Source organism: Salmo trutta, chromosome 35 (genome assembly GCF_901001165.1).
Source record: "Salmo trutta chromosome 35, fSalTru1.1, whole genome shotgun sequence".
In the NCBI taxonomy this organism is placed as follows: Eukaryota; Metazoa; Chordata; class Actinopteri; order Salmoniformes; family Salmonidae; genus Salmo; species Salmo trutta.
In genome coordinates, this window is record NC_042991.1 from 20,210,345 (window position 1) to 20,237,926 (window position 27,582).

At 47.1% G+C, this 27,582-nt stretch overlaps 1 protein-coding gene across 1 annotated transcript in view; it reads left to right on the forward strand.

Moving 5' to 3' along the window:
- The window catches only part of LOC115174826 (afadin), a 46,000-nt gene extending 19,312 nt beyond the window's left edge, over positions 1-26,688 (forward strand). The window contains exons 10-21 of the mRNA XM_029733747.1: positions 7,805-7,870; positions 8,673-8,746; positions 9,659-9,777; positions 10,204-10,404; positions 12,423-12,514; positions 13,114-13,302; positions 13,502-14,677; positions 17,067-17,099; positions 18,616-18,750; positions 20,808-21,330; positions 24,776-24,860; positions 25,042-26,688. Coding sequence (XP_029589607.1) covers positions 7,805-7,870; positions 8,673-8,746; positions 9,659-9,777; positions 10,204-10,404; positions 12,423-12,514; positions 13,114-13,302; positions 13,502-14,677; positions 17,067-17,099; positions 18,616-18,750; positions 20,808-21,330; positions 24,776-24,860; positions 25,042-25,201 — 2,853 coding nt within the window. The 3' untranslated portion in view covers positions 25,202-26,688. The remainder of the gene's footprint in view (positions 1-7,804; positions 7,871-8,672; positions 8,747-9,658; positions 9,778-10,203; positions 10,405-12,422; positions 12,515-13,113; positions 13,303-13,501; positions 14,678-17,066; positions 17,100-18,615; positions 18,751-20,807; positions 21,331-24,775; positions 24,861-25,041) is intronic.
- The last annotated feature ends 894 nt before the right edge of the window (positions 26,689-27,582 follow it).

Sequence of the window (27,582 nt, forward strand, 5' to 3'; positions counted from 1 at the left end):
GCTTTGTGTGTGTGTGTGTCTGGGCTGTGCTAGCTTTGTATGTGTGTGTGTGTGTGTGTGTGTGTGTGTGTGTGTGTGTGTGTGTGTGTGTGTGTGTGTGTGTCTGGGCTGTGCTAGCTTTATGTGTGTCTGGGCTGTGCTAGCTTTATGTGTGTGTGTGTGTGTGTGTCTGGGCTGTGCTAGCTTTATGTGTGTGTGTGTGTGTGTGTCTGGGCTGTGCTAGCTTTATGTGTGTGTGTGTGTGTGTGTGTCTGGGCTGTGCTAGCTTTATGTGTGTGTGTGTGTCTGGGCTGTGCTAGCTTTGTGTGTGTGTGTGTGTGTGTGTCTGGGCTGTGCTAGCTTTATGTGTGTGTGTGTGTGTGTGTGTGTGTGTGTGTGTGTCTGGGCTGTGCTAGCTTTATGTGTGTGTGTGTGTGTGTGTATGTCTGGGCTGTGCTAGCTTTGTATGTGTGTGTGTGTGTGCTGTGCTAGCTTTGTGTGTGTGTGTGTCTGGGCTGTGCTAGCTTTGTGTGTGTGTGTCTGGGCTGTGCTAGCTGTGTGTGTGTGTGTGTGTCTGGGCTGTACTGGCTTTGTGTGTGTGTGTCTGGGCAGTGCTAGCTTTGTGTGTGTGTGTGAGATGAAGTCCTCTCTGTCCTTACTGGACCCTGCCACCACAGCGTGCTCAGCCTCAGATCATAACACCTGGTAAACTAATCCCAAACTACAAAGGAGAGGGTCATTTCCCCTGCTCACCCTGAGTTGTTGACCAGTTACGTAAGAGTGATGCGGTCACTTGTTAGTCCACACATTTAAAGGCGTCAGTGTCTGTCCGAAAAACAGCTCTTGTAGTAAGTACAATTGTGGAGTAAAAAGTTAACAGAAGCGTAACATTGAAATAGACAGCAAGGCACTTCATCCAAAAAGCGTTTGAAAACTTTGATACTGCAGCTCCCTATTGAAGTTCTTCATAGAAATGACATGCATGATAGTTTCTATCAGATGTTTTTGGGCATTGATCTTTCCTCTGAACATGCTGTCTACAGTGTTGTTCTGGAGCCACATGCTCCGAGGCTGAACATGCCGTCTACAGTGTTGTTCTGGAGCCACATGCTCCGAGGCTGAACATGCCGTCTACAGTGTTGTTCTGGAGCCACATGCTCCGAGGCTGAACATGCCGTCTACAGTGTTGTTCTGGAGCCACATGCTCCGAGGCTGAACATGCTGTCTACAGTGTTGTTCTGGAGCCATATGCTCCGAGGCTGAACATGCCGTCTACAGTGTTGTTCTGGAGCCACATGCTCCGAGGCTGAACATGCCGTCTACAGTGTTGTTCTGGAGCCACATGCTCCGAGGCTGAACATGCCGTCTACAGTGTTGTTCTGGAGCCACATGCTCCGAGGCTGAACATGCTGTCTACAGTGTTGTTCTGGAGCTGCATGCGCCGAGGCTGAGACTAGACGTGTTACAGCTGTATATGTAATTGTCTCCTTTGAGGCGTTCAGCCCCCCCCAGCTGTCTGGCTCCGATCACAGGTGTGATGTGTGCCACACTTAGTTCACACAGACACACATCTCCTCTTGGCATCGGGCGAGGCCTGCAGCATGACTGCGAATCGACACGTTTAATACCCTCCTCCGACAATGTGATCATTAAAACAGTGTTGTAGCTAGCTACACATGTTCATCCTGTCAGTAGAACACCTGGTTAGGGGAGGAGAACACCTGGTTAGGGGAGGAGAACACCTGGTTAGGGGAGGAGAACACCTGGTTAGGGGAGGAGAACACCTGGTTAGGGGAGGAGAACACCTGGTTAGGGGAGGAGAACGCCTGGTTAGGGGAGGAGAACGCCTGGTTAGGGGAGGAGAACGCCTGGTTAGGGGAGGAGAACACCTGGTTAGGGGAGGAGAACACCTGGTTAGGGGAGGAGAACACCTGGTTAGGGGAGGAGAACACCTGGTTAGGGGAGGAGAACACCTGGTTAGGGGAGGAGAACACCCGGTTAGGGGAGGAGAACACCCGGTTAGGGGAGGAGAACGCCCGGTTAGGGGAGGAGAACGCCCGTTTAGGGGAGGAGAACACCTGGTTAGGGGGGAGAACACCTGGTTAGGGGAGGAGAACACCTGGTTAGGGGAGGAAAACGCCTGGTTAGGGGAGGAGAACGCCTGGTTAGGGGAGGAGAACGCCTGGTTAGGGGAGGAGAACGCCTGGTTAGGGGAGGAGAACACCCGGTTAGGGGAGGAGAACACCCGGTTAGGGGAGGAGAACACCCGGTTAGGGGAGGAGAACACCTGGTTAGGGGAGTAGAACACCCGGTTAGGGGAGGTGCTGGCTAGCGGAGTAGAACACCCGGTTAGGGGAGGTGCTGGCTAGCGGAGTAGAACACCCGGTTAGGGGAGTTGCTGGCTAGCGGAGTAGAACACCCGGTTAGGGGAGGTGCTGGCTAGCGGAGTAGGACACCCGGTTAGGGGAGGTGCTGGCTAGCGGAGTAGGACACCCGGTTAGGGGAGGTGCTGGCTAGCGGAGTAGGGCACCCGGTTAGGGGAGGTGCTGGCTAGCGGAGTAGAACACCCGGTTAGGGGAGGTGCTGGCTAGCGGAGTAGAACACCCGGTTAGGGGAGGTGCTGGCTAGCGGAGTAGAACACCCGGTTAGGGGAGGTGCTGGCTAGCGGAGTAGAACACCCGGTTAGGGGAGGTGCTGGCTAGCGGAGTAGAACACCCGGTTAGGGGAGGTGCTGGCTAGCGGAGTAGAACACCCGGTTAGGGGAGGTGCTGGCTAGCGGAGTAGAACACCCGGTTAGGGGAGGTGCTGGCTAGCGGAGTAGAACACCCGGTTAGGGGAGGTGCTGGCTAGCGGAGTAGAACACCCGGTTAGGGGAGGTGCTGGCTAGCGGAGTTGGACACCCGGTTAGGGGAGGTGCTGGCTAGCGGAGTAGAACACCCGGTTAGGGGAGGTGCTGGCTAGCGGAGTAGAACACCCGGTTAGGGGAGGTGCTGGCTAGCGGAGTTGAACACCCGGTTAGGGGAGGTGCTGGCTAGCGGAGTTGAACACCCGGTTAGGGGAGGTGCTGGCTAGCGGAGTAGAACACCCGGTTAGGAGAGGTGCTGGCTAGCGGACTCGAACACCTGAAAAAGAAAAGGAGAGCCACACACTCTAGGAGCTCAGTTGTAATAATTGAATATCGCTGGTTATTAGAATATTAAATGATAACATCTCCTAGAGTGTGCGGCTCTCCTTTTCTTTTTCAAGCTTTCTGTGAACTCAGCCATTAGTTTCATCGTCCTCTCCTTTACTAGAATAAATCAAGTTATGTCTGTATGTGTTTTAGGTCCGGAGGAATGGGTTTTAGTGAGAGAGGTTAGATACGTGTTGGATGAATGGGGATTATAGCACCTTTAGGCAGGCATGAATACTACCCTGTATTCTACTACACTAGCCAGCCGTCGTACTGACAAACAGTAGCAATTAGAGCTCTCGTTAAAACACTGTAGAGTTTTATTAATGGGCTTTATAGACCTTCTTTGTTTCATGCTGTGCTAACTGAGCCTATGAACTTGGTGTGTGTGTTTTGGGCTGAGCAGCCGAGGCGGGGTACAGTAGCCCTCCTGCTGTGCCTGTCTATGACTACTGCCTTACAGGGTTGTGGATTCCATGAAACACCGCCTCCCTGTCTGTCTGTGGGTTAGAGCTCCGATTTCCCTCACATCTCTCCTTGATGTAAAGGCCTTCGTCTAGAACATTACTCATACTCTACTAGTCTACGTGTTTCTGTGGTAACAGAAGCTCTGACATGTTTTGGAGAGATCAGGTAGCACCTAGGTATGGCTTTAGATTGGACACCTGAAAGAACACAAGTACCGTTTTGGTTTTTGGTGACTTAACGACGTCGTACTGCCGGTCACAACAACCCAAGTGGCGTTGCATCTCACACACGCATTCCCAGGTTTGTTTATTCCCGTGGCAGTATAGATGAACCTATCAGCCTGGTAGAGGGCCAATAGTCCTCATGTGGGTAAGGGGACACCTTTTCCTCCTGCCCCCCCCTCTGTGATGGGACGGTTGTGTTCCCTGGGAGGACGGTTGGCCCTCTGGAATGTCGCCCTCTGGGCTAAGGTGACACCTCTCTAAGAGGAGTCTGTCACCCAGCACCAAGTGACAGCACTGGTAATAAGACACAGATTAGTGACTACCACAGCAGTGCCAAACTGAACATATTGATGTCTTCAGTGTATCTGCTGCTGGTCTCGTTGACTCTTCCCTCTATTCAAGGGTTTTAGGTCTGGTGGTTTTCATATTCTTGGCTCATTGTTGTTTATCTGATCCTCTGTGGTGGCAGTTGTGCTATGTTAGAACAATTGTATGGTCCAATAGATATAAAGTGACATTGGACATCAAGGTGGGGAGGAGAGGAGGGTATATTGTAGAGTAAATAGCTAGACTTTCTCAGGCAGATTCTGTGTCTGCCTCTCCGCTACTGTGGCTGAACCCTACTCTGGGTTCCCATACCCACAGATCCCCTCTCGGTCTCTCTCTGGCCATCCTCTCTCTCTGTCTTGCTCTCTTTAGTCTTCAGATCCTCTGTCTTTACATTGTTTGCGTTGGCATCAAACGTAAAGCATCACATATAAGGAGTGTGGTAGTTGACTCCTCAACGGTTTATATTTCACTGGTTGTTTTGGCAGATCTTCACAACGCCCATCAAACACTCTGAGGAATAAAGTCAGCAGGCGACCGTCCAAACCTCTCCTGTAGCTTTAGTGTCGACCGCCAGCCTTTCTCAGCCGATCACCACACACTAGCCTTAAAACAACAGTGTGTCGCGTCCACGGCAGCCCTCGCGTGAGACGGGCAATGGGCCCACACATGGGTGGCTTTTACTAGTAAAGCCGTCCAATCCCGGTTCTCGTGTTTGACTTGTATATTATTGGCACCTCCAGCTGGAGTCCGTCTCTACCCACAACCCCCTGCTGATCTCTGTTAAGGGTCACCAGAGCCCCACACCCATCCTTTAATGTCGCTTCCAAAGACTCACGGCCCAGCGTCAAGAGGTATTAGTGCTCAGACTGGAATGTTGATACTGTAAATACAGGGTCTTATCGTGAGTCACTACACTTGAGTAGGAGCATAAGGTGGTGTTGTGGTGAGGTGTTGAACTGGTTCTGTGCAGGAGAAGGACCACCAGGCTGGTGGCTATGCTGTGTGGCGGTATCGATCTGCTGCATAGGGGAATGTGTTGTTGACCGTTGAGGAGGAGGTCTGGGGTCTCCCCCTCCTCTGGCTGCTGTCTCTCTGGCCTGTCATATTCCTCTGCTCCAGGATGCTATGGTTTGGCTAGAGGAAAACACCTGTTTTCTCTCTCCCTTTGTTTCTCAACACACATTCTAACAATAACATGTCATTTTTTTATTTAACCTTAATTTAACAAGGCAAGTCGGTTGAGAACAAATTCTTGCTTACAATGACGGCCTACCGCGGCCAAACCCTAACCCGGACGACGCTGGGCCAATTATCCGCCGCCCTATGGGACTCCCAATCGCGGCTGGTTGTGACACAGCCTGCATTCGAACCAGGGTCTGTAGTGCCACCTCTAGCACTGAGATGCAGTGCCTTAGACCGCTGCGCCACTCGGGAGCACAACATGTTTCTAAAGGTTTGTACTGTACTAGTTGCTCATCAGAAGAGGTCAGGACTGTATGTGACTGTCTGACTTTGTATAGGTCTACATGTGGATGCAGGTGACAGTGTAAAGCAGTTTCATTGCTTTAACTGAAGCTGTACTAGTTCCCTTGAATTCATGAAGGAGTTCATGTTCAACTTCAGAGATGAACCGTTTGTTCTCAGTAACACTAATAGTGGCTGGTGGCCAAGTTCTCTGTCAAGTTCATTTGATGCTCTTCCATGGGTTCCTTCAGGCAAGCATGATGTTGAATTGTCAGTCTTGAATGGGCTAAGGAGCAATTGTTCAGTGGAGTTCTGGAGTTCCAAAGTAGAAGTAAAGCCTGTATCTATTATCTAGCCTGCTATGTTTGTACAGGTGAAAGCTCTTTTTAGAGTGGTCTGGTATTATTGGGTCATAGCTCCATGTAAACTGTTCTCTCGTGTTATTTTGAAATGGAATGATATTAAACAGAACAAGTACTGTCCCAGGCAGCTCAATGTGATCTCTACCTGATCTTCCCTAAATATTACAGCTGGCTCTGTCCAGGCCATATTGGGTAGTACCCTTTGCTACCTTTAGAGAGCTCAGCAATGAGAAAATACTTTTTCATCAAAATACATTTTTAGTCCACTCTTTATAAAACGCTGACGCTCAGGGATTCTTCCACACTACTCTAGGATTGTATTTGAATAGTTTGTAGAATGATTTAAGCGGTATTAACTGGTATAGTGATTTGAGGCCTTGTTGGAGTTTTAGTTAGGCCAGAGGGATGGGGGGAACCACTCATTATAGGGTTTCCCGGTCTTTCAAATGTGGTGATGCTTAAAGGGAATCAAAACTGGTTGAAGTGGCTAGTCAAAACAGCAGATGGCATGTATCATGTCAAAACAGCAGATGGCATGTATCATGTCAAAACAGCAGATGGCATGTATCTAGTCAAAACAGCAGATGGCATGTATCTAGTCAAAACAGCAGATGGCATGTATCATGTCAAAACAGCAGATGGCACGTATCATGTCAAAACAGCAGATGGCACGTATCATGTCAAAACAGCAGATGGCATGTATCATGTCAAAACAGCAGATGGCACGTATCATGTCAAAACAGCAGATGGCGCGTATCATGTCAAAACAGCAGATGGCGCGTATCATGTCAAAACAGCAGATGGCATGTATCATGTCAAAACAGCAGATGACACGTATCATGTCAAAACAGCAGATGGCACGTATCATGTCAAAACAGCAGATGGCACGTATCATGTCAAAACAGCAGATGGCGCGTATCATGTCAAAACAGCAGATGACACGTATCATGTCAAAACAGCAGATGGCACGTATCTAGTCAAAACAGCAGATGGCGCGTATCTAGTCAAAACAGCAGATGGCGCGTATCTAGTCAAAACAGCAGATGGCGCGTATCTAGTCAAAACAGTAGATGGCGCGTATCTAGTCAAAACAGTAGATGGCGCGTATCTAGTCAAAACAGTAGATGGCGCGTATCTAGTCAAAACAGTAGATGGCGCGTATCTAGTCAAAACAGCAGATGGCGCGTATCTAGTCAAAACAGCAGATGACGCGTATCTAGTCAAAACAGCAGATGGCGCGTATCATGTCAAAACAGCAGATGGCGCGTATCATGTCAAAACAGCAGATGGCGCGTATCTAGTCAAAACAGCAGATGGCGCGTATCTAGTCAAAACAGCAGATGGCGCGTATCTAGTCAAAACAGCAGATGGCGCGTATCTAGTCAAAACAGCAGATGGCGCGTATCTAGTCAAAACAGCAGATGGCACGTATCATGTAGCGTCATTATTAACACCAGGTTTTGTTGATACTTCTGTGATTGAATCTATGTTGTCCTGCTCAGGCTCTCTAGATTCCAGATGAATAGTTTAATTTAGCTGTCAGTTCACTGCAGACAGATGCCTCCAGACAGTGCTACAGTAGCTGTGTGATTTTAGTGATGTGCTATAACCCTACATGGTCTATGTGTTACTGTTAACAATGTTTCACCAGTCCAGTAGGCCAGCTGATCAGCAGCTGCTCCACAGTAGCATGTGTCACAATAGAACACTGGGGCCAAGTGTCCCAGCCAGACCTTCTTTATGTCCAGGTGTTCTGTCTGTCTCCTTGGCCTGTGTAGTGAATGTTCTCCTCGGTCTTCCTCCAGGGTGCTGGGCAGGACAAGCTCGGGATCTACATCAAGTCTGTTGTGAAGGGAGGCGCGGCTGACGTGGTGAGTGTTTTAGATCAACGACTACATCCTGTATTCAGAAGGGCCTCATCTAGTATGTCAATTGTAAAGTATTTTGGCTGTAATGTCTTTTTTCGTTATATGTTGGACCTCAGTAAGACTAGCTGTCTCCATTGGCGTTGGCTAATGGGTGTCCTAATAAATATTCTCAAATCAAAAATCTAGACTGACTCACAACAATGACTTTCAATGTGTGCACTGCTGCTATTATACAACCTCTGTCTCTTCTTCCCTCACCCTATTTCTCTGAGTCTGTGTCTGCGTCTGTGTGTCTGCGTCTGTGTGTCTGCGTCTGTGTGTCTGCGTCTGTGTGTCTGCGTCTGTGTGTCTGCGTCTGTGTGTCTGCGTCTGTGTGTCTGCGTCTGTGTGTCTGCGTCTGTGTGTCTGCGTCTGTGTGTCTGCGTCTGTGTGTCTGCGTCTGTGTGTCTGCTTCTGTGTGTCTGCGTCTGTGTGTCTGCGTCTGTGTGTCTGCGTCTGTGCGTCTGCGTGTCTGTGTCTGTGTCTGCGTCTGCGTGTCTGCGTCTGCGTGTCTGCGTCTGCGTGTCTGCGTCTGCGTGTCTGCGTCTGCGTGTGTCCGCGTCTGCGCGTGTCCGCGTCTGCGCGTGTCCGCGTCTGCGTGTGTCTGCGTGTGTCTGTCTGCGTGTCCGTGTCTGCGTGTGTCCGTGTCTGTCTGCGTCTGCGTGTCCGTGTCTGCGTGTGTGTGTGTGTCTGCGTGTCCGTGTCTGCGCGTGTGTGTGTGTCTGCGTGTCCGTGTCTGCATGCGTGTGTCTGTGTGTGTGTGTAGGACGGGCGTCTGGCTGCAGGGGACCAGCTGCTGAGTGTAGACGGGCGCAGCCTGGTGGGCCTCTCCCAGGAGAGGTAATGCCTCAGAAATATTTCTGGCCCGCCTTGCCCCGGGTCACTCCACAACACTACTTGGCCCTTGTGTACAGATTGGGTTTAGGATTGAAGCAAGACATGTAATGTCCTGCTGTTGTCCTTATAACGCACTGAAGAGAACCCAAGATGGGGAACATCAAGGCCAAGTTGATACAAAGAGCCGTTTCAATAGAACCCAGTCACACCATGGAACTAAATTGTCTTAATCACGTTGAACGAGCAGAGACTTATCTACAGTGCACTGACTTACAATGACCTCCACGATGTTTATGTTGGGTCTAGTGGTAATGAATAGCTTATCCTTGGTCCACGCCTCTCACAGATTCATCCTTTATACCCTTTCAAACACCCACAACCTTTTTGTCCGTGTGCCTTTGGTTTCCAAATTCCTAAACAGTGAAAACTCAGTGCTCAATCTCTAACATTCTGTTTTCTACTTTTCATATGAAAAACCAGGTCAAAGAGTTGATTTGAACTTTTAAAATCTAATAGCCATGTTGAAATGAAAGCATTACACTCTATCTGCTCTTCAGCTGAGAATCTGTTCCAGCTCTTGGATTTGTTGGTTGCTTTGAGAAGTTATTGTGTGTATGTGTTTGCCAGTGATTAACCACAAGGCCTTGAGCTCCAAACAGACAGTCTAAAACTGTGGGGAAATGAATTTCTAAATGCTATTGCATATGGGTAATGTTTTAAAGCCATTCCTGATCAAGTTATGTGAACTCCTTGTCTGCAAATGAAAGTCTCATAAACATCTGTACTTGGTACTACCACGATGAAAGACAATAACTGGCATATTTGTTTTGTTCTGTTACATTCAATCATCTCTCCAGTCCAATCTATCCTGATTGAGTCCCATGAATATATGTGATGTCCTCGTTCTCTTGTCAGGGCTGCGGAGTTGATGACGAGGACAGGTTCTGTGGTAACACTGGAGGTGGCTAAACAGGGAGCCATCTACCACGGCCTGGCCACGCTCCTCAACCAGCCTTCTCCTATGATGCCCAGAGGTAAGGGTCTGCTCTGCTTGGGCAATGGTGGTATCTGAAAATTCAGTGTCCCCTATATAGTGTACAACTGGCCCATAGGGTGCCATTCCTTGTTGTCATGGTCTGGAGTCAGTGTTACCACACTAGCATAATCAGGGTTTGTGGCGAGCTCTGGCAATTCCCCCCCAATCAGTCACACACAATTAAACTTAGCAGTTGTCATTAGGGCTCAAAATTCCATTGAAATGTGAGAAGCCAAAGTCTGAGTTTTGTTTTCAACATCCAGCCTATAGACTTCTGTGGTATTAGAGAGACAGTTGTAGTTTATGGGGTGCTGGCTGGTAGTGTGTGCTGTGAACATGACTGCAGATAGTTAAGGATGTACATTGTACATAAACTGTCTGCTATGGTTGGCTCATGAATCCTTAATCTCTCTCTCCCTCTCAGCGTCGCAAGGAGGGCGTGACAAGAATGGCAAACTGAGACCAAAGAGCGAAGGCTTTGAACTGTACAACAACTCGGTCCAGAACGGCTCTCCAGAGAGCCCCCAGGCCGACTGGCAGGCCTACCCAGAACCAAAGAAGATGAGCGGGGAGGAGAGGCTACTGAAGAACCGGGCCGACCACCGCTCCAGCCCCAACGTGGCCAGTGAGTAGATCGAACCCATACTAGAGGTCGACCGATTAATCGGAATGGCCGATTAATTAGGGCCGATTTCAAGTTTTCATAACAATCGGTAATTGGTATTTTTGGACACCGATTTTCTGATTTAAAAAAAATATATATATTATTTTTGTATTTATTTAACACACCTTTATTTATCTAGGCAAGTCAGTTAAGAACAAATTCTTATTTTCAATGACTGCCTAGGAACGGTGGGTTAACTGCCTTGTTCAGGGGCAGAATGACAGATTTTTACCTTGTCAGCTCGGGGATTCAATCTTGCAACCTTACGGTTAACTAGTCCAACGCTCTAACCACCTGCTTTACATTGCACTCCACGAGGAGCCTGCCTGTTACGCGAATGCAGTAAGAAGCCAAGGTAAGTTGCTAGCTTGCATTAAACTTATCTTATAAAAAACAATCAATCAATCATAATCACTAGTTAACTACACATGGTTGATGATATTACTAGTTTATCTAGCCTGTCCTGCGTTGCATATAATCAATGCGGTGCGCATTCGCGAAAAAGGACTGTCGTTGCTCCAACGTGTACCTAAACATCAATGTCTTTCTTAAAATCAATACACAAGTATATCTTTTTAAACCTGCATATTTAGCTAAAAGAAATCCAGGTTAGCAGGCAATATTAACCAGGTGAAATTGTGTCACTTCTCTTGCGATCATTGCACGCAGAGTCAGGGTATATGCAACAGTTTGGGCCGCCTGGCTCAATGCGAACTAATTTGCCAGAATTTTACGTAATTATGAGATAACATTGAAGGTTGTGCAATGTAACAGGAATAACGTTTTGTTTTCGAGATGATAGTTTCCGGATTCGACCATATTAATGACCTAAGGCTCGTATTTCTGTGTGTTTATTATAATTAAGTCTATGATTTGATAGAGCAGTCTGACTGAGCGGTGGTAGGCAACAGCAGGCTCGTAAGCATTCATTCAAACAGCACTTTCGTGCGTTTTGCCAGCAGCTCTTCGCAATGCTTGCGCTGTTTATGACTTCAAGCATATCAACTCCCAAGATTAGGCTGGTGTAACCGATGTGAAATGGCTAGCTAGTTAGCCGGGTGCGCGCTAATAGCGTTTCAAACGTCACTCGCTCTGAGACTTGGAGTAGTTGTTCCCCTTGCTCTACATGGGTAACGCTGCTTCGAGAGTGGCTGTTGTCGATGTGTTCCTGGTTCGAGCCCAGATAGGAGCGAGGAGAGGGACGGAAGCTATACTGTTACACTGGCAATACTAAAGTGCATATAAGAACATCCAATAGTCAAAGGTATATGAAATACAAATGGTATAGAGAGAAATAGTCCTATAATTCCTATAATAACTACAACCTAAAACTTCTTACCTGGGAATATTGAAGACTCATGTTAAAAGGAACCACCAGCTTTCATATGTTCTCATGTTCTGAGCAAGGAACTTAAACGTTAGCTTTTTTACATGGCACATATTGCACTTTTACTTTCTTCTCCAACACTTTGTTTTTGCATTATTTAAACCAAATTGAACATGTTTCATTATTTATTTGGGGCTAAATTGATTTTATTGATGTATTATATAAAGTTAAAATAAGTGTTCATTCAGTATTGTTATAATTGTCATTATTACAAATAAAATTCACAAAATCGTCCGATTAATCGGTATCGGCTTTTTGGTCCTCCAATAATCGGTATCGACGTTGAAAAATCATAATCGGTCTACCTCTAACCCATACAGCACCCCTGTGTGATACAGAGGGACGTTTAAGAGGCCTGTTGTGACATACTGTACATGTCAGGAGGGGAGGGCAGTGCTACACAACCCTGTTGCTGGGGAGTTGTGCCAGTGTGTCTTGATTAGCAGATTTTTTTTTAGTGTCGGGCTGGAACAAAAGCCTCCAAACCCCATAGCAAGAGATGGTGAATGGTGCTCACTGGGGTACCGTATGTTGTGTGACCACTGAGTTTGCCTCTGCTCAGCTCTGACTCCATGATGTTTTCCTCCTCCAGACCAGAGCCAGAGTCCGGGAGGGAAGGCCGTCTACACACGAGGACCTGGGACCAAGATCACCTCTGTCTCCACGGGCAACCTGTGTGTTGATGTGAGTAAACACAGCAGCAACAGCAGCCAGAGGAATGTCTCCGTAACATGTCTCTCTGAGGAGAAGTTTTACTCTGTCCGAGTTATGAGTCCACACCAAGACATTACCAGTCACACCACTGGACAGGTCAGAGTAGGACAGGGCTGAACTCCATCATGCAGAGACCATACAGTATTGCATTATTTCCTGTTTTTATATCCGGTCTTCTCAGCACTCACAATCAAAACTAATCAAGAGTCTGATGAGTCATTATTGGCTTTGCCTCTTGTTTTTCATGTTCCCCTTTAATGAATCCTAATCAGCTCTCTAACCACTTACTGATTAGCTACCCAGCTGTGGTGCTGTGTTCCTGTGCTGCCTCACCAACAAACAATGGTCTCCCTGACCACGGCACCCCAACGCCATCTACCGTTAACTACACTGATTCCAGAAATCCAAGACCACAAGAACAATTGTCTAGTTTATCAGGTGTCTGGTAGCCGACCTTAATGTATGGTTTGAACTAACACAGTTCCTTCTCTATGCGACCACAAGAAGGATTGTCTCTTAGCCAACCATAATGTCTGGTTTAATAGTAGTCCCTTTTTCCTTGTCTATAGGACGAGCCCTCTCCTCCCCATCCGGAGGCCTATCCTATTCCCACTCAGACCTACCCCAGGGAATACTTCACCATCCCAGCCTCCAAGTCTACGAACCGGATGGACCCGGCCCCAGGACAGTTATACGCTGATGACAGGGGTCCTCCCGGCCCCATGGAAGACCACCACCACAACAGCATAGCTATGCAGGTGTGCACACAGTGACATCACTCCAGGAGCAAAGGAAACATACAGAAATGTTTTCTCTGAATAGCCTCCCTCAGAGTATAAACTATGAAAAGTGTGTTGTTAATTTATAAAGGAATTAGGAGTATACATTTGTGAAAAAGTGTTGTGCTGCTCTTGCACTGTGTTAATGTGTGTGTGACTGCCGTGTCTGTCCTCTCAGCGGGTGGACCACTCTCAGGAGGAGCTGTGTGACCTCCCGGGGGGCTACCCTCCAACCAGCCTGCGTCCTGAGGACCTGGTCCACCTGCACCAGCAGCAGCAGAGAGAGGCTGACTACCAGTGGGGCAGTGGGGAACACTGGGTCAACCACCACCAGGTCTCCTCTTCCGTGGAGTCCTCCACCTCCAGCCAGGAGCACCTCAACTACTCCTCGTCCTCCTCCAACAAGACCCAGAGCAACCACAAGAGTGGCCCCGGACGCTGGAAGACCCCCGGCCCCATTGCCCCCCACCCAGGCCCCGTGGCCCAGTCCACACGCACGGACCTCCCTCCCCCTCCACCGCCCCCTCCCCCCGTACACTACCAGGACTTTGAGCTCCAGCCCGACCTGCCCCTGCCCCCTCCTCCCTCGGTCACCCAGCAGCAGGCCGCAGCAGCAGCCGCCGACCGCAAGAAGCGCGAGGAGCAGCAGCGCTGGTATGAGAAGGAGAAGGCCCGGTTAGAGGAGGAGAGGGAGAGGAAGAGGAGGGAGCAGGAGAGGAAGCTGGGACAGGTCCGTAACCCAGCTGTGCCTGTAGCCCACAACAACAACCAACACGGGGGCACACTCCCCCCTCCCACACAGCACCAGCAGATGCCCCCTCCCCGGTCCCCCATGCAGCAGGTGCCCCATCCCTACCTCCCCCCCCAGGGCCAACAGCAGGCCCAGCAGCAGCAGCCCCCCAGGCCAGAGAAACTGTCCACCCTGCCCAGAGCGGGCACCCTGCCCCCTCAGGGTAACCCAATGGACACAGTGATCAGAGAGCTGCTCCCCCAGCAGCAGCCCCGCACCATCGAGCGCCGAGACCTGCAGTACATTACCATCAGCAAGGAGGAGCTGTCCTCCAGCGACAGCCTGTCCCCAGACCCCTGGAAGAGGGATGCCCGGGAGAAGCTGGAGAAGCAGCAGCAGCTGCACATCGTAGACCTGCTGGACAGGGAGATCCAGGACCTGCAGGCCAAGCCGGAGCGTACGGCTGAGGAGAGCGACCGGCTCAGGAAGTTGATGCTGGAGTGGCAGTTCCAGAAGAGACTGCAGGAGTCCAAGCACAGTGATGAGGAAGATGAGGAGGATGACGACGAGGACGTGGACACCATGATGATCATGCAGCGGCTGGAGGCAGAGAAGAGAGCAAGGGTGAGCTGCCCTGGAGAGCAGGGGTCTAGTGTGCACAGTGGAGAACAGGTAGATGTGGAGAAGGTAGGCTACCGTATAGAGAATCATACCGGACATCAGAGGTAAGGTGTATGGAGGAAGACCAGTGGCCCAAGATCTTCATAGTGCTATTAGATGCACATGAACCCATCATTGGTTACAGTACACCCATTATACATGTTCTGAGCTCTGAAAGGTTTTTAGCCTCTCGACTGAAGTTCCTCATGCCAAGGAAGGGCGAGCCATGGGAAGCAAAACACTGAGAAAAGAGGAAATGGAACTGGGCTTAATGGCTACAGCATAGGATATGGAATTCCCATGAGGAACCCCATGAAGTAGCTAGCTACAATGAATGTTTTGCAATGTGCACCTGCAACATCCTTACGTCATTGCTTTGCCATGCTGAGCTGCTGTACTCGACTGGCTGGGGAGAGAGGGAAGGGGAGAGAGAGGGAAGGGGAGAGAGAGGGAAGGGGAGAGAGAGGGAAGGGGAGAGAGAGGGAAGGGGAGAGAGAGGGAAGGGGCAGGATGTCGGACACACAACAAACTTACATGGAAACATAGCAAAGTACAAATTGGTTCTTTTTAACAAATTTATTATGGCCATTTGGAAATGATTCATCTCATTTTCCTGGTCTAACAAGATGGCTAGAGTAGCATATTTTTGCCCATCAAAAAGTGTTGTACCATTTGTACATGCAAAAAACGACCCTTCTTTGGACAGAATAAAATGCCATCTAACCTGGGCTGATGTCGCTAGTCCCCTCAGATGACACCACAGGTCAACATAAACCAGTCAGACCCCTCTACAGTGTATTGTAACTAGCCCCCTCAGACGACACCACAGGTCAACATAAACCAGTCAGACCCCTCTACAGTGTATTGTAACTAGTCCCCTCAGATGACACCACAGGTCAACATAAACCAGTCAGACCCCTCTACAGTGTATTGTAACTAGCCCCCTCAGATGACACCACAGGTCAACATAAACCAGTCAGACCCCTCTACAGTGTATTGTAACTAGTCCCCTCAGACGACACCACAGGTCAACATAAACCAGTGAGACCCCTCTACAGTGTATTGTAACTAGTCCCCTCAGATGACACCACAGGTCAACACAAACAAGTGAGACCCCTCTACAGTGTATTGTAACTAGTCCCCTCAGACGACACCACAGGTCAACACAAACCAGTGAGACCCCTCTACAGTGTATTGTAACTAGTCCCCTCAGACGACACCACAGGTCAACATAAACCAGTGAGACCCCTCTACAGTGTATTGTAACTAGTCCCCTCAGACGACACCACAGGTCAACATAAACCAGTGAGACCCCTCTACAGTGTATTGTAACTAGTCCCCTCAGACGACACCACAGGTCAACATAAACCAGTCAGACCCCTCTACAGTGTATTGTAACTAGCCCCCTCAGACGACACCACAGGTCAACATAAACCAATCAGACCCCTCTACAGTGTATTGTAACTAGTCCCCTCAGACGACACCACAGGTCAACATAAACCAGTGAGACCCCTCTACAGTGTATTGTAACTAGTCCCCTCAGATGACACCACAGGTCAACACAAACAAGTGAGACCCCTCTACAGTGTATTGTAACTAGTCCCCTCAGACGACACCACAGGTCAACACAAACCAGTGAGACCCCTCTACAGTGTATTGTAACTAGTCCCCTCAGACGACACCACAGGTCAACATAAACCAGTGAGACCCCTCTACAGTGTATTGTAACTAGTCCCCTCAGACGACACCACAGGTCAACATAAACCAGTGAGACCCCTCTACAGTGTATTGTAACTAGTCCCCTCAGACGACACCACAGGTCAACATAAACCAGTGAGACCCCTCTACAGTGTATTGCTTCTCATTTGTAACTGTTACAACAGTACTGTCTTCAGTCTGCTGTGACCTTGTATCCAGACTGTCTAGTGAGACAATGATTCTGGGATGTAGTGAGCAGTCCCTGCCAGCCAGGCCAAGGCTCACATCCCCTTGTCTGTCTCCGAGGGAGAAAGGTGGTCTTAGTTTCGGCCAGGGGGGTGGTGGTGGAACGATGTGGAAATTCCTCCTGTAAACGGGGCACTTTGGAGCTCCATGCGAGGGATGGGACTGAGCGGAGCGTTGTCTGTCTGAGGGGAAGTGGGCCGCTCATTCGGCCGCTGGCAGTAATCAGCCCCATTCTGTGGAGAAATGTTCCTGGCACCACATCACTGCTGCCTCCAAAACCCCTAAAAATGTTTTTACTTTTATCTTCTTCTATGCCCTCCTTTTTAATTTATATTTATTTATTCTCTTTCTCCCTCGTTCCTCTTCTGTTTTCTTTCTCTATTTGTTTTTTTCTCTTCTCCCGCAGCAGACTGCTGTCCCAGCAATCTCTGTTCTAGACTTGGTACGTTCTCTCTTTACGCACTCCTCCTTATCCTCCTTTCTTGTCTTCGGTTCCACCTGTGTTTCTTCTCGTTCATTCTGTCCCCTCCCTCTCATCTGGCCTGGGGGGGGGCTGTTCTCATGGGGCGACGCGGGCAGGGTTCGGGGAAGTCACCATGCGATGCTGTGGAACCCTGTCTCCACTAGATAACTGCTGCTGTGGAACGGTGATCTAACTTAGTCTCTGTGAGAGCCAAAGGCCAAACAGTCACACTTAGTATTTTGGTCAGGGCTCATTTAAAGACAATGCCATATAATAATGCCTCATAATATAAATAATCATCCCTGAAAAAAAAAACTATTTCCAGGAAGAATAATAAAATCAGTATAATAACTCATCTAACCTTAAAGAAGTCTAAAACTAACTGGGGCATGGTTAAATAGTGTATTTGTTCCAGAGAAGCTCAGTACTATGCAGCTGTTGTTTCAGTGCAGGGAGCTGCCTGGCCTGCAGTGGGGGTCAATCTGCATGATTTGAGACCCTCCCCCAGCAGTGGTCATCTGCATGTGGGGTGTAACCATCATTGTGTCGTTGTCAGTCCACTTCATTCAACTCATCCAGCTCTGTGTGAACAACTCCGGTGCTCAGCCCATATAGCATCGCTCTCCTCCTCAACTCCCCTCACTGGGGAAGTTGCACAGTGTAGGAAATGTTTCTACTGTCCATCTGTAGTCATGTTTCATCCGGTGATTACCTTCCAGTCTGTTGTGTTTGGTCACCATGACATCAGTGATGTAACTAAGGCTTGAACTGGACGCTCCCCTGCTCTACCTCGCCATGCTGCTGTTTGTTCTCGCTGCACGTTGCCATTCATTCTGCATGTCCAGCTGTCGCCATATGCCTGTCTGCAGCGCACACCGTTTTACTCTCACCACAGACGACCTATCCTGTGGCGGAGAGAAAAGAACCTCTAGGTTTCTACCCAGCATACAGAGCATTCCATCAGCATATCTACACCTAGATGTTTTCAACACAACAAGCCCTTGTCTGGAAACCTGATGACAGTGTGAGGTACCTCACAGGGGGGCCAATCTGCTGAATTAGCCTTTGTGTAGATGTGTGTAGATGCAGACCTGATAGGGGTCCTTAGGGCTTTGGGGATTTACTGTGGAGCTGTGACTGAGTTGAGGAAACAGTATTATGAGCCCATGACAGGAGGTTCTGTGTGAACTAACCTGTCCTGCACTATGCAGTGAGACCACAGACAGACTAGCGCAGCAGTAGGCCTACTCTAGTTGTAGAGCTGAGGATGGTTTGTCACTAAATTACATTTCCACCTTTTCACTTTAGGAAGTATGGCCTCACAACATTAATGTACAATGCATTTGAATAGTAGATGAAACAGTTGATTTAAAAGTATATTCCACTATACAACTGATTCATCTCCGAGCACACCATTTTGAAGGACTCCTGAGATCACTAGACGGCAGGACAGGTTCCCGGTCCGTGTACATGGTGCTGAAGTGTCTGTGTGTAGTTGCAGGACGAGGAGCGGCGGAGGAAGCAACAGCTGGAGGAGATCCGGAAGCGCGAAGCGGAGGACCGGGCCAAACAGGAGGAGGAGAGACGCTGGAGAGAGGAGGAGAGGGCCAGACGAGAGGTCGATGAGAAGGTACCCACAGGACCACGTATATCGGCGCTACACAGTTCTCACGCAGCACATAGCTAGCGAACACACAGCTGGTTAGACAGGCGCTGTCAAAATATGATTTCTCATTTATGTTCATGCAAGCAAAATATTCTATCATACATTTCTATCAGTGATTTCTGTTCAGTCAGACTTCAATACGATTATAAAAGATTATGAATGCAATAGACCGCAATTAAATCCCGATGCTTGCATTGCCCACAGCTGTCTTTCAGTATTATTATTTGTTACATTTTATTAAAGCTAGTTATGTGAACGGATTGATGTCGCTGCCAGCAGAGCAGATTAAAGCAGGATGCTCCAGTCAGATCTATTAACAGAGGACATCAAAGTGAAAATACAGAGAGAGTCTTACCTGCATGGTAATTATTGTATTACCCTGTGGGGATCTGCCCAGATAATTGTAGTTTACCTCGTGAAACAGGAGTTGTGCCTCGACAAAACAGCCCAGCAGCAGAATACACAGTGAAAAACACAGATGATCCGTGGGACCACTTCTCTTCAGGGGGTGGAAAGGGTCAACTGAGGTGGTCGTTGTTGTGTAAAATCTGCTAACATGATCAGCTTTTTCAAGGTTTCTACTGTTCTGTTCCCAGTTGGTCAGTCTCCCACAGAGCTGTAAGAGATCCTGTGGGAGGAGGTGTGAACACGCCCCTCTACAATGAACCAGTCAGAGAACTGTGAAGGGGACTCTGTCTGACTGGGTTTTAGGAACATAAGAAGAAGCCGGTAGAGCAGTGATTAGTGATGGAAGTAGTACCCTGTGTTCAGGGGAAGTGTTATTGGGCCAGAGAGCAAAGGGCCTGTGGCCAGGGAGTCTGCAGACAGACAGGATGCTGACTTATCTTAATGAATCCTGGTGGTGTTTGGTCTGTCAGAGGCTAAGCATGTTTACAGGGACATTGAATTACCGGTGGTCTGAGAGCAGCAGCACCCCTTCATCTTGCCTTGTGTGACGTTGTTACAACATCCCAGTGCCATTTTGTTTAACTGTGTGACCATTGATTCAGCTGTTGTCTTCCTGTGAGCCATCCTCACACCACTGGTAATTGAAGCCCTGTAATAATGGCAATGATGTCCAACTGCACGGACTCATGATAGTCCCCTTCCTCTGTGTTATGTAGTGTTATGTATGGATGTATGCATGTAACCCTCCTACCCCCAAAAAGCATGGGAGTCACTTTTTACGATATTTTATATTTGTTGGGAAGCCATAGTCATTCCATCTGGCACTGCTTTGGAACCGCTGTTGGAATGCCCTACCCTCGCTGTGGTTTGTGGTGGTCATACCAGAGTACAATACATACCTGTTCCCCCACCATCTCATCGACGACATACCACCCACTACATACACACTAACCCAGGGGATCCATGTACAGAATCCAGAGCTGACCAATCTCTATTACTAGCTGGTACCTTTCCAGAGATAAAACCATAGAATCCCTCCAAAAATCCCTGAATTGGAGTCTTCAAGCCTATCAGATCACTTGACTGTAGTCTAACCCAAACCACTTCAAACTGTTGCCCCAGCTGTCAGAGAAGTCTCTTTATCCATCCTCACCTCTGGTGGTTCTCAACACAGCATGGAGGGAAGGAGAGGAAAAACAGCACATTTACATTTGAGTCATTTAGCAGACGATCTGATACAGAGTGACTTACAGGAGCAATTAGGGTTGAGGGGCCTTGCTCAAGGGCATATCAACAGTTTTCACCTAGTCAGCTCATGGATTGGAACCAGCGACCTTTGTTACTGGCCCAACGCTCTTAACCGCTAGGCTTCTCTACTAAAGTATTACAGAACCCAGTACACACAGAGTCGTCTCCCTCACACACACACACACACACACACACAGACATACAGACACATAGTGGACAGATAAGGTGGAGGACTTGTCTGGGTGTCTTGTGGCCATGGGTAGTCTCCCTCCAACAGAGGCAGAGTGAGTCAGGTCCAGCCAGCCATGCCTTGGAGGTGAGAGTAGGCCACACTAACAGGCTCTTCCCATTCCCTATTCCCTTAGAGGAGACAGGAGGAGGAATACTACACACGCCTGGAGGAAGGGCGGCGCCGGCAGCACGAGGAGGCCGAGCGCAAGCTGCTGACGCCTGACGAGCCTGGTCTGTACAGACCTCCCCTCCCCAGGGACTACCAGCCTCAGCCCCCCCCTGACACTGCATCCCCCGCAACCACTGCCACTAACGCTCCACCACCCCCGCCTCAGAGAAACACCTCCTACCTCAAAACCCAGGTCGTCTCCCCTGACGCCTTGTACACTGCCAAGTTTGTCTCGTACAATGATGAGGAGGATGAGGACACTACAGGCCTAGCAGGTCAGGTTAAGTTCTCCTCCACCAGGAAGTCCTATGGCGACCTCCCGCCCGCGCACAAGCCGCAGCCGCCTGCGCGCAAGCCCCGTCCTATGTCTGATGGGATCTTTCTGTCCAGCTCATTCCAGCCGCCGGCTGTCAATGCCAACAGTACTGCAGGGCAGCCCCCTCCCCCTCCCATCAAACCCAGCCTCATCCCGACAGGCAACTTTAAAGGTAGACACAGAAAGGAGAGAGGACACGCCTCCCGTATACCTCCCACTCCATATCTCTCATTCAGTCGTTCATGTTTTTGTGTTATATTTTTGTGTTCCTGTTTTTCCAGTACAGAGGCGTTCTGGCTTCCATTTCCCCTTCTCCCTTTCTCCCACTCTATTTCTCTATCGACAATCCAATAGATCTGTATTGTAGTTGCCAATCAACTTGTAATTCGTTTTTTCTCCCATCAGTTTGTGTTATAGTTTGTTGTCCTCTTTTTTTGGAATTTCCACTCCACCACTAGCAAATCAGGTTCCATTTTTGTTTAATTTTCCCAATCCTTCTGTCAGAAAATGTCCTCACCCATTCCTCTTCCTCCAATCATCTTTCTAGTGAGTAAAAGCAATCGGTAAATCAACCAACCCGTGATTCCCTGTGAAAGCACTTCAGATATCCAATCATAGTACTGTTGGTGTTGCCGCTCAACGCCCACCCGCCCATGTGTGTTTGTTTTTGCTGAGGGGGTGGCCTGCCGGGCCGCTGGCCCACCCGCCTCCCGCCTGCGGGCCCCACGGCTGCTTGGTGGTGGTGTTGGCTTTAAGGAACACTGAGACACTGGCTTCTTATCCATCACACAGGCACTGTGGTGGGACCTGAGAGGAGCAGCTCTCTTTAGGCTCACTTGCACACCTGGCAAAGGGGAAAGATCTGTTGAGTGAGGCATTGTTTTTCTCTGTGGCTGTTTAAAGCTCTGTCAGGGCTCCAAACCAATCACTGATTAGATTACTGCAGTACTAATTACCTTTAATCTAGTTCTATGGTCTTCATCTGTGGCACAATGTTTTCTATTCAAGCCTTTAGTGACCCCTACTGACAAAAGTAGAAACGTTCTGTTATTTTATCAACAGCTGGAACCAATGACATACTATTTTATAAGTTATTAACACAGTATTTATGCTTTCATAAAATTTTTAAAGATTAGCTTTGTTTTACATTTTAGGAATAGTCTGTATATTTTTGCTCAACAAACCACAATATTTAAAGCCTCTTGGTGAGAACAGAATTCAAGTGTAACGTGGATGTGGATTAAGGCAGCCCCCCGCACCTCTCTGAGTCAGAGGGGTTGGGTTAAATGCAGACGACACATTTCACTTGAATACATTCAGTTGTACAACTGACTAGGTATCCCCCATTCCCTTAATATCTCTATTTTGTGTTACTCTGAACACAATACATGTTCAGTGTTTCATTGTAAGCCATAGCATAGTCTACTGTAGTAAATAACTTAATATTCACATTGACCGGAATCACAGGATTGTGCCTTTGTAATTTTCCAGACAGATGAGTTTGTTGGTACATGTTCTAAAAGAAAATATGAAAGTGCCCCCCCCCCCCCCCCCCCCCCCGGATATGAACACTTTAAACAGCCATGGAGAAAAGATGTCACTAATGCAACACAGTCTAACAGTGTCAAGATGTTCAGTGACTGTCACCCTGCATGTAACATCTGCACACAGCACCAGTGCCCTTCCCCTACCCAGTATGAATGATGATGATGATGTCTGGGCCTTTTGTTATTGTGTTGCATTCCTCACTCAAATTGAGAGACCAATCACTAACCTTGCTGTAACCCCACATCAACATAACCCGCCTCCCTGCGCTGAATCCAAGCTCACTCCAATCGACCTGATATCCATTACGATCTACTGCCTCTGCTGCTTTGCTCACCTCCTTTCAGCGCTCAACTGTTCAGTTCACTCCTCTTTTTGTCTTCTATGACTGTTCCAGTCTCTGCCCTGTCTGTCTGTCTGTCTGTCTGTCTGTCTGTCTGTCTGTCTGTCTGTCTGTCTGTCTGTCTGTCTGTCTGTCTGTCTGTCTGTCTGTCTGTCATGTCTCTGTTTTTGTGAATTTCATCTGGTATGCCCTGTCTGTCTGTCTATCTGTCTGTGGCTCTGGCTGTCCCGTCAGTCTGTCTGTGTCCGTGACATTGTCTAATGCTGCTGCTTACCACCACCTCCTCCTCCGAGGGCCATGCCGTGGTTCAGGTGACCCGTCTCCACCTGAATCATTGGCTCCCTCTGTTAACAATAATACATTCAGGCAGACAAATCCACTGGCAGCATCAAGAAGAAGGGCAACCCAGCTCTCTGATAGAGAAGACGTCTAGATGTCTAGCCAAAGGTTTTGAGAAGGCTCAGATTCCACCTTCTGCTCCACTTTATCTTAAAAGAATATCAGCAAAATCTGACTAATGTGAATATTTGGATCCATGTGTAAGGAAAGGAAAACATTATCCATGGCACCAGAATATAGAAAGACCTTTGGTTGACTTTTATGCATTTTTACAATTACATTTGAAGCCAAGTACTGTTCTGTATAAGCTTAAATTTGGCTTCCGAAAACAATGAAATCAACAAACCATGAAAAACGGCCTTTCTGTGGTTACTGGAGGGTTCAGAAGGTATAGTTTTAGCTCAGGGGACAGATCTTGGATAGGTACCAACTTGTCAACCAGTCTGTTGACTGAGAGCCTGTTCTGTGCCAGAAGAGCTTGACCCTGCCAGTGGAGTCCTGCCTCGGTTCACACGTCAATGTGTTTGTGTCTGCCCTGTTATCCCTAGTTTCATTCATTTTAAACAAAGAAAAATTCACATGCATTTGAATTCTGGTTGTGCTTCCACTCACACAGCATGCTGGAACACAACCAGTAAGATTCTATTAGTGGGAATTCTGGGTTAGTGTGAGAGACAGCAGCAACTGTGTTTTCCTGGCCCGGGCACACATGGACATGTGAACTTACTGATTAATGCCTACTGTGGGTCAGAGGTAGAGGTCACCTGGGGGTCAGTGGTGTTGGGTTAGAAGTTAGAATGCCAGTTAGGATACCGAATCAGCCCTCATTCAGCCACCTGTGACTTTGATGAGCTCCTAGCTAACACCCAGTGGTTATTAAGTAAAGTTTTGTCATAACAGGCTTGATGACAGTTTATCTTGGGTGCTACATGATTTAGTGGTTGACCTCCACTTTTGATCCCACAAACTTGTTTTGCAGACCCTGCTGCTTCAGGCGTGCCTTGGACTGCACTAACGCTATTCACTCAGCTAATCTAGTCCCTGTGGCTGGGTTTGGTCTGTGGAAAAGACACAGTTGTATCATTTGAACGTGACTGAAAAGTTGCTGGGTACAGATAACAATCATATATAGCCTGGACTGTGACTTGGCAACAATTTACAGTTGACACGGTGTTATGTCACAATAACTTTGCATTGGTGTGCGGTACTCTTTGTGTACTGAAGCAGGTAAACGAATCCCAGGGAATACATTTAGTACAGATATATTATACACAGAAGTTATGTACCCAGCAGCTTTAAAAAAAAACACAGAGTTTAATTAGCCAACATGGTACAAAACATATTCATTAACTAATGTGCTCTGTTTCCCCAATTTAATTAATGAACACAGGATTTAATTCATACACTGGAAACACAACAGGGGTTGTAGGATCAGGAGAAGTTTACAAGGACCCGCGAGAAAAGTGGACGAAAGGGTGAGGCCTGCCATGCATCGTTCTCTTCATAAACAGACAATTCAACTCGGTCAGAGGAAATACTTTTAGACCGAATGAGAAAGAAACATAAGAAACTGAGACGTATGTAGGAATTCTCAGAACACACAATGTTGTACAGTATATGGTTTAAGTCGTATTGTGGTTGCTTTTCTCATTGCAGTGGTCAAGAACAGGAAAACACTTTAACTGAAGGAGCCCCGGAGAGTATGACATTCAAGGAGCGCCAGCGGCTCTTTTCCCAAGGGAAGGAAGTATCCAACAAAGTCAAGGCCTCGCGAAAACTCATGGAGCTGGAAAATGAACTCAATACAAAGCAGTAGACAAGTAGCCTTAGCAAGAAAAATTGACCACCAGGCCCCGACTGAGCAATGGGAAGGAAGAGCAGCTTTTGTTTCCCAGTGACTCTTCTTTTTTTGTTTTTATTGAACAACTGGACCATTACATACAATTTAGATGTATCGTTGCTGTAGGTGAGACATTTATTTGCTTAATTTCCCTCTTAAACTATCAGATATTATAATAAAGCACTGTAAAAATAAATAATACAAAATAATTATACTACTAAGACAAATTTGAAATCACATGAAGGGGAATATATTTTTGTTTGTAAAATGGTTCTTGGGTTAGGGATGAAAAGTTTTGTTCATTTAAACAATTTTAATAGCTTAATGTAATGTGGAATATTTTATGATGTTATTTTATGCTCTTTCTGCATTACATATTTTCACACTTTTAAATAAATGCCCAGGCTTACCAGACCAATATTTTAAGTTGAACTTCTTCCTTTACTCATTGATTCAAATGGAGTAATGTTGTCCATTCTGGTTTGCGATACACTGTATTCTTCATTCCTTAGAATGTGGCTTTAGTTTTGATCCAAGCATCTTCCAGTGATGCCATGTCTTCACTATGACTTCCACATATATAAACTGGTTTACTGGGGGTCCACCTGAGTGCACGCCCACACTGTAAATATCTCCCTCGTTCCAAACACAACTCTCAATTCTTAATAGTAACCGCTCTCATTTGGTTTTTATCTTCAGAAATGGATGGTTCAAACTTTATCCAACAGGGCATTTTATACAAGTGTGATGTAGGAAATTGAGATAAGGAACTCCTACCTTTTGGTTCTCACTGTACATTTGGGGGGTCTTATGTTTTCTATTCCCCCCCACTTTTTAGTATTGATTTTCTTTGTTTGAATTTAACAGTAATTTGCAGAGTTGTGAAATTTGGCCAGTTGTATACATTGCCAGTATGCGGAAAGTGGAAGCGTAACATGATGGAAAATTACTTCATTTTCAGTTCAAATGATAATAAAAATCCAAAGTAAAAACCTTGTTTGTTTAACAGGTATTTATTTGAACCTTATGTAATGTACTTGCACAGATTTTGTTTATTTAAAATGCTTGAGCATTCGGTTAAGTCGATACAAACATGGAATACATTTGGGACCTATAGGCTACTGTAGGTAAATGCTATTTTAAGGATTTGGGCAGAATGCTATTTACATGAGTACATCTCTCCAGTCTTAAACCCCTACATCTCTTCATTCACAGCTGTTTGAGTGACTCCATCTTGTGTGTAAATATGATACATTTTTTTCAGAACATGGGCCAGATTTGACTATGTTAACATTCATTATCCATAAAGTAACAGTATCAATATCCTGTTTCAGCTTTAAAGATGTTAACCGACATGTATACAAATGTATTCATGTTTTTCATTTTAGGTAACACATTTGAATCATTTAAATTGTTTCATGATAGCCTTTTGTAAATCATTAATAAATACAGATTTTACAAAATGCTGGAACTCTGTCCAAATTTGTATAGAAATATTTAAAATGGTGTTTTCTTTACATACTTGAACTATAGTTTCTTTGTGATAGTGATAATGCACCTCTTTGCAGTGTGTACTGGTGTATGTATCTTGTGTACATGCACATCTTGAAGACTCCAAGGAACTATGGATTTGAGAGGAACATATCTGATTACTGACGTGAGTAGTCGGCCTAACCTTGGTATGTCTTTGGACTAAGGTTGTTTTTGAGTCAAACCAGAAGGCATTACACTCACTGTCCAAATAATTGTATCAGACTTAGTCAATGATTTAATGTACCCTAGAAAGACTTTCCTCAGTGACTGAAGAAACTATACAGTGGATGGCTTCAGGTATTAAGATCTGCAGCATCAATCCTAAACTGTGGAACTGGGCAGCCTACTTTCACATCCCCAATTATCCTTTTGTGCAACACCATTTTCCTATCAGAAGGAAAACATTGAAGTCTATGTTAGGTGTGGTATTGAACTGTAAGGGTTGATAACAATGTATAGGTCTGATCATGATGGGAGCTCAAAGCCTTTTGAAAATGGCACGTTCTGCTGCAGCTGGGAGCACAGAAACTGGCCAATTTCTACTCTTTCACTTGCAACAATTTTTTTCTAATAAACTGAAACATGGGCATTGTTCTGTTGTTTAATTAGTTACAGTTGCGATTTTAGCATATACATCTTGGTGGGGGGGGGGGGGGGAGTGAGAAGCATGCCAGCAAAGCCACTGCATAACACAACACTAAACAATACATGAATTGCACTATAAGGGTGACAAACAGTGCCCACAAACTGTTAGGGCCTACATAAAGCTGTCCTAACACCTTACCACTGCTACACCTGGCTATCAGCAGAGCCTTGTCTGGCAG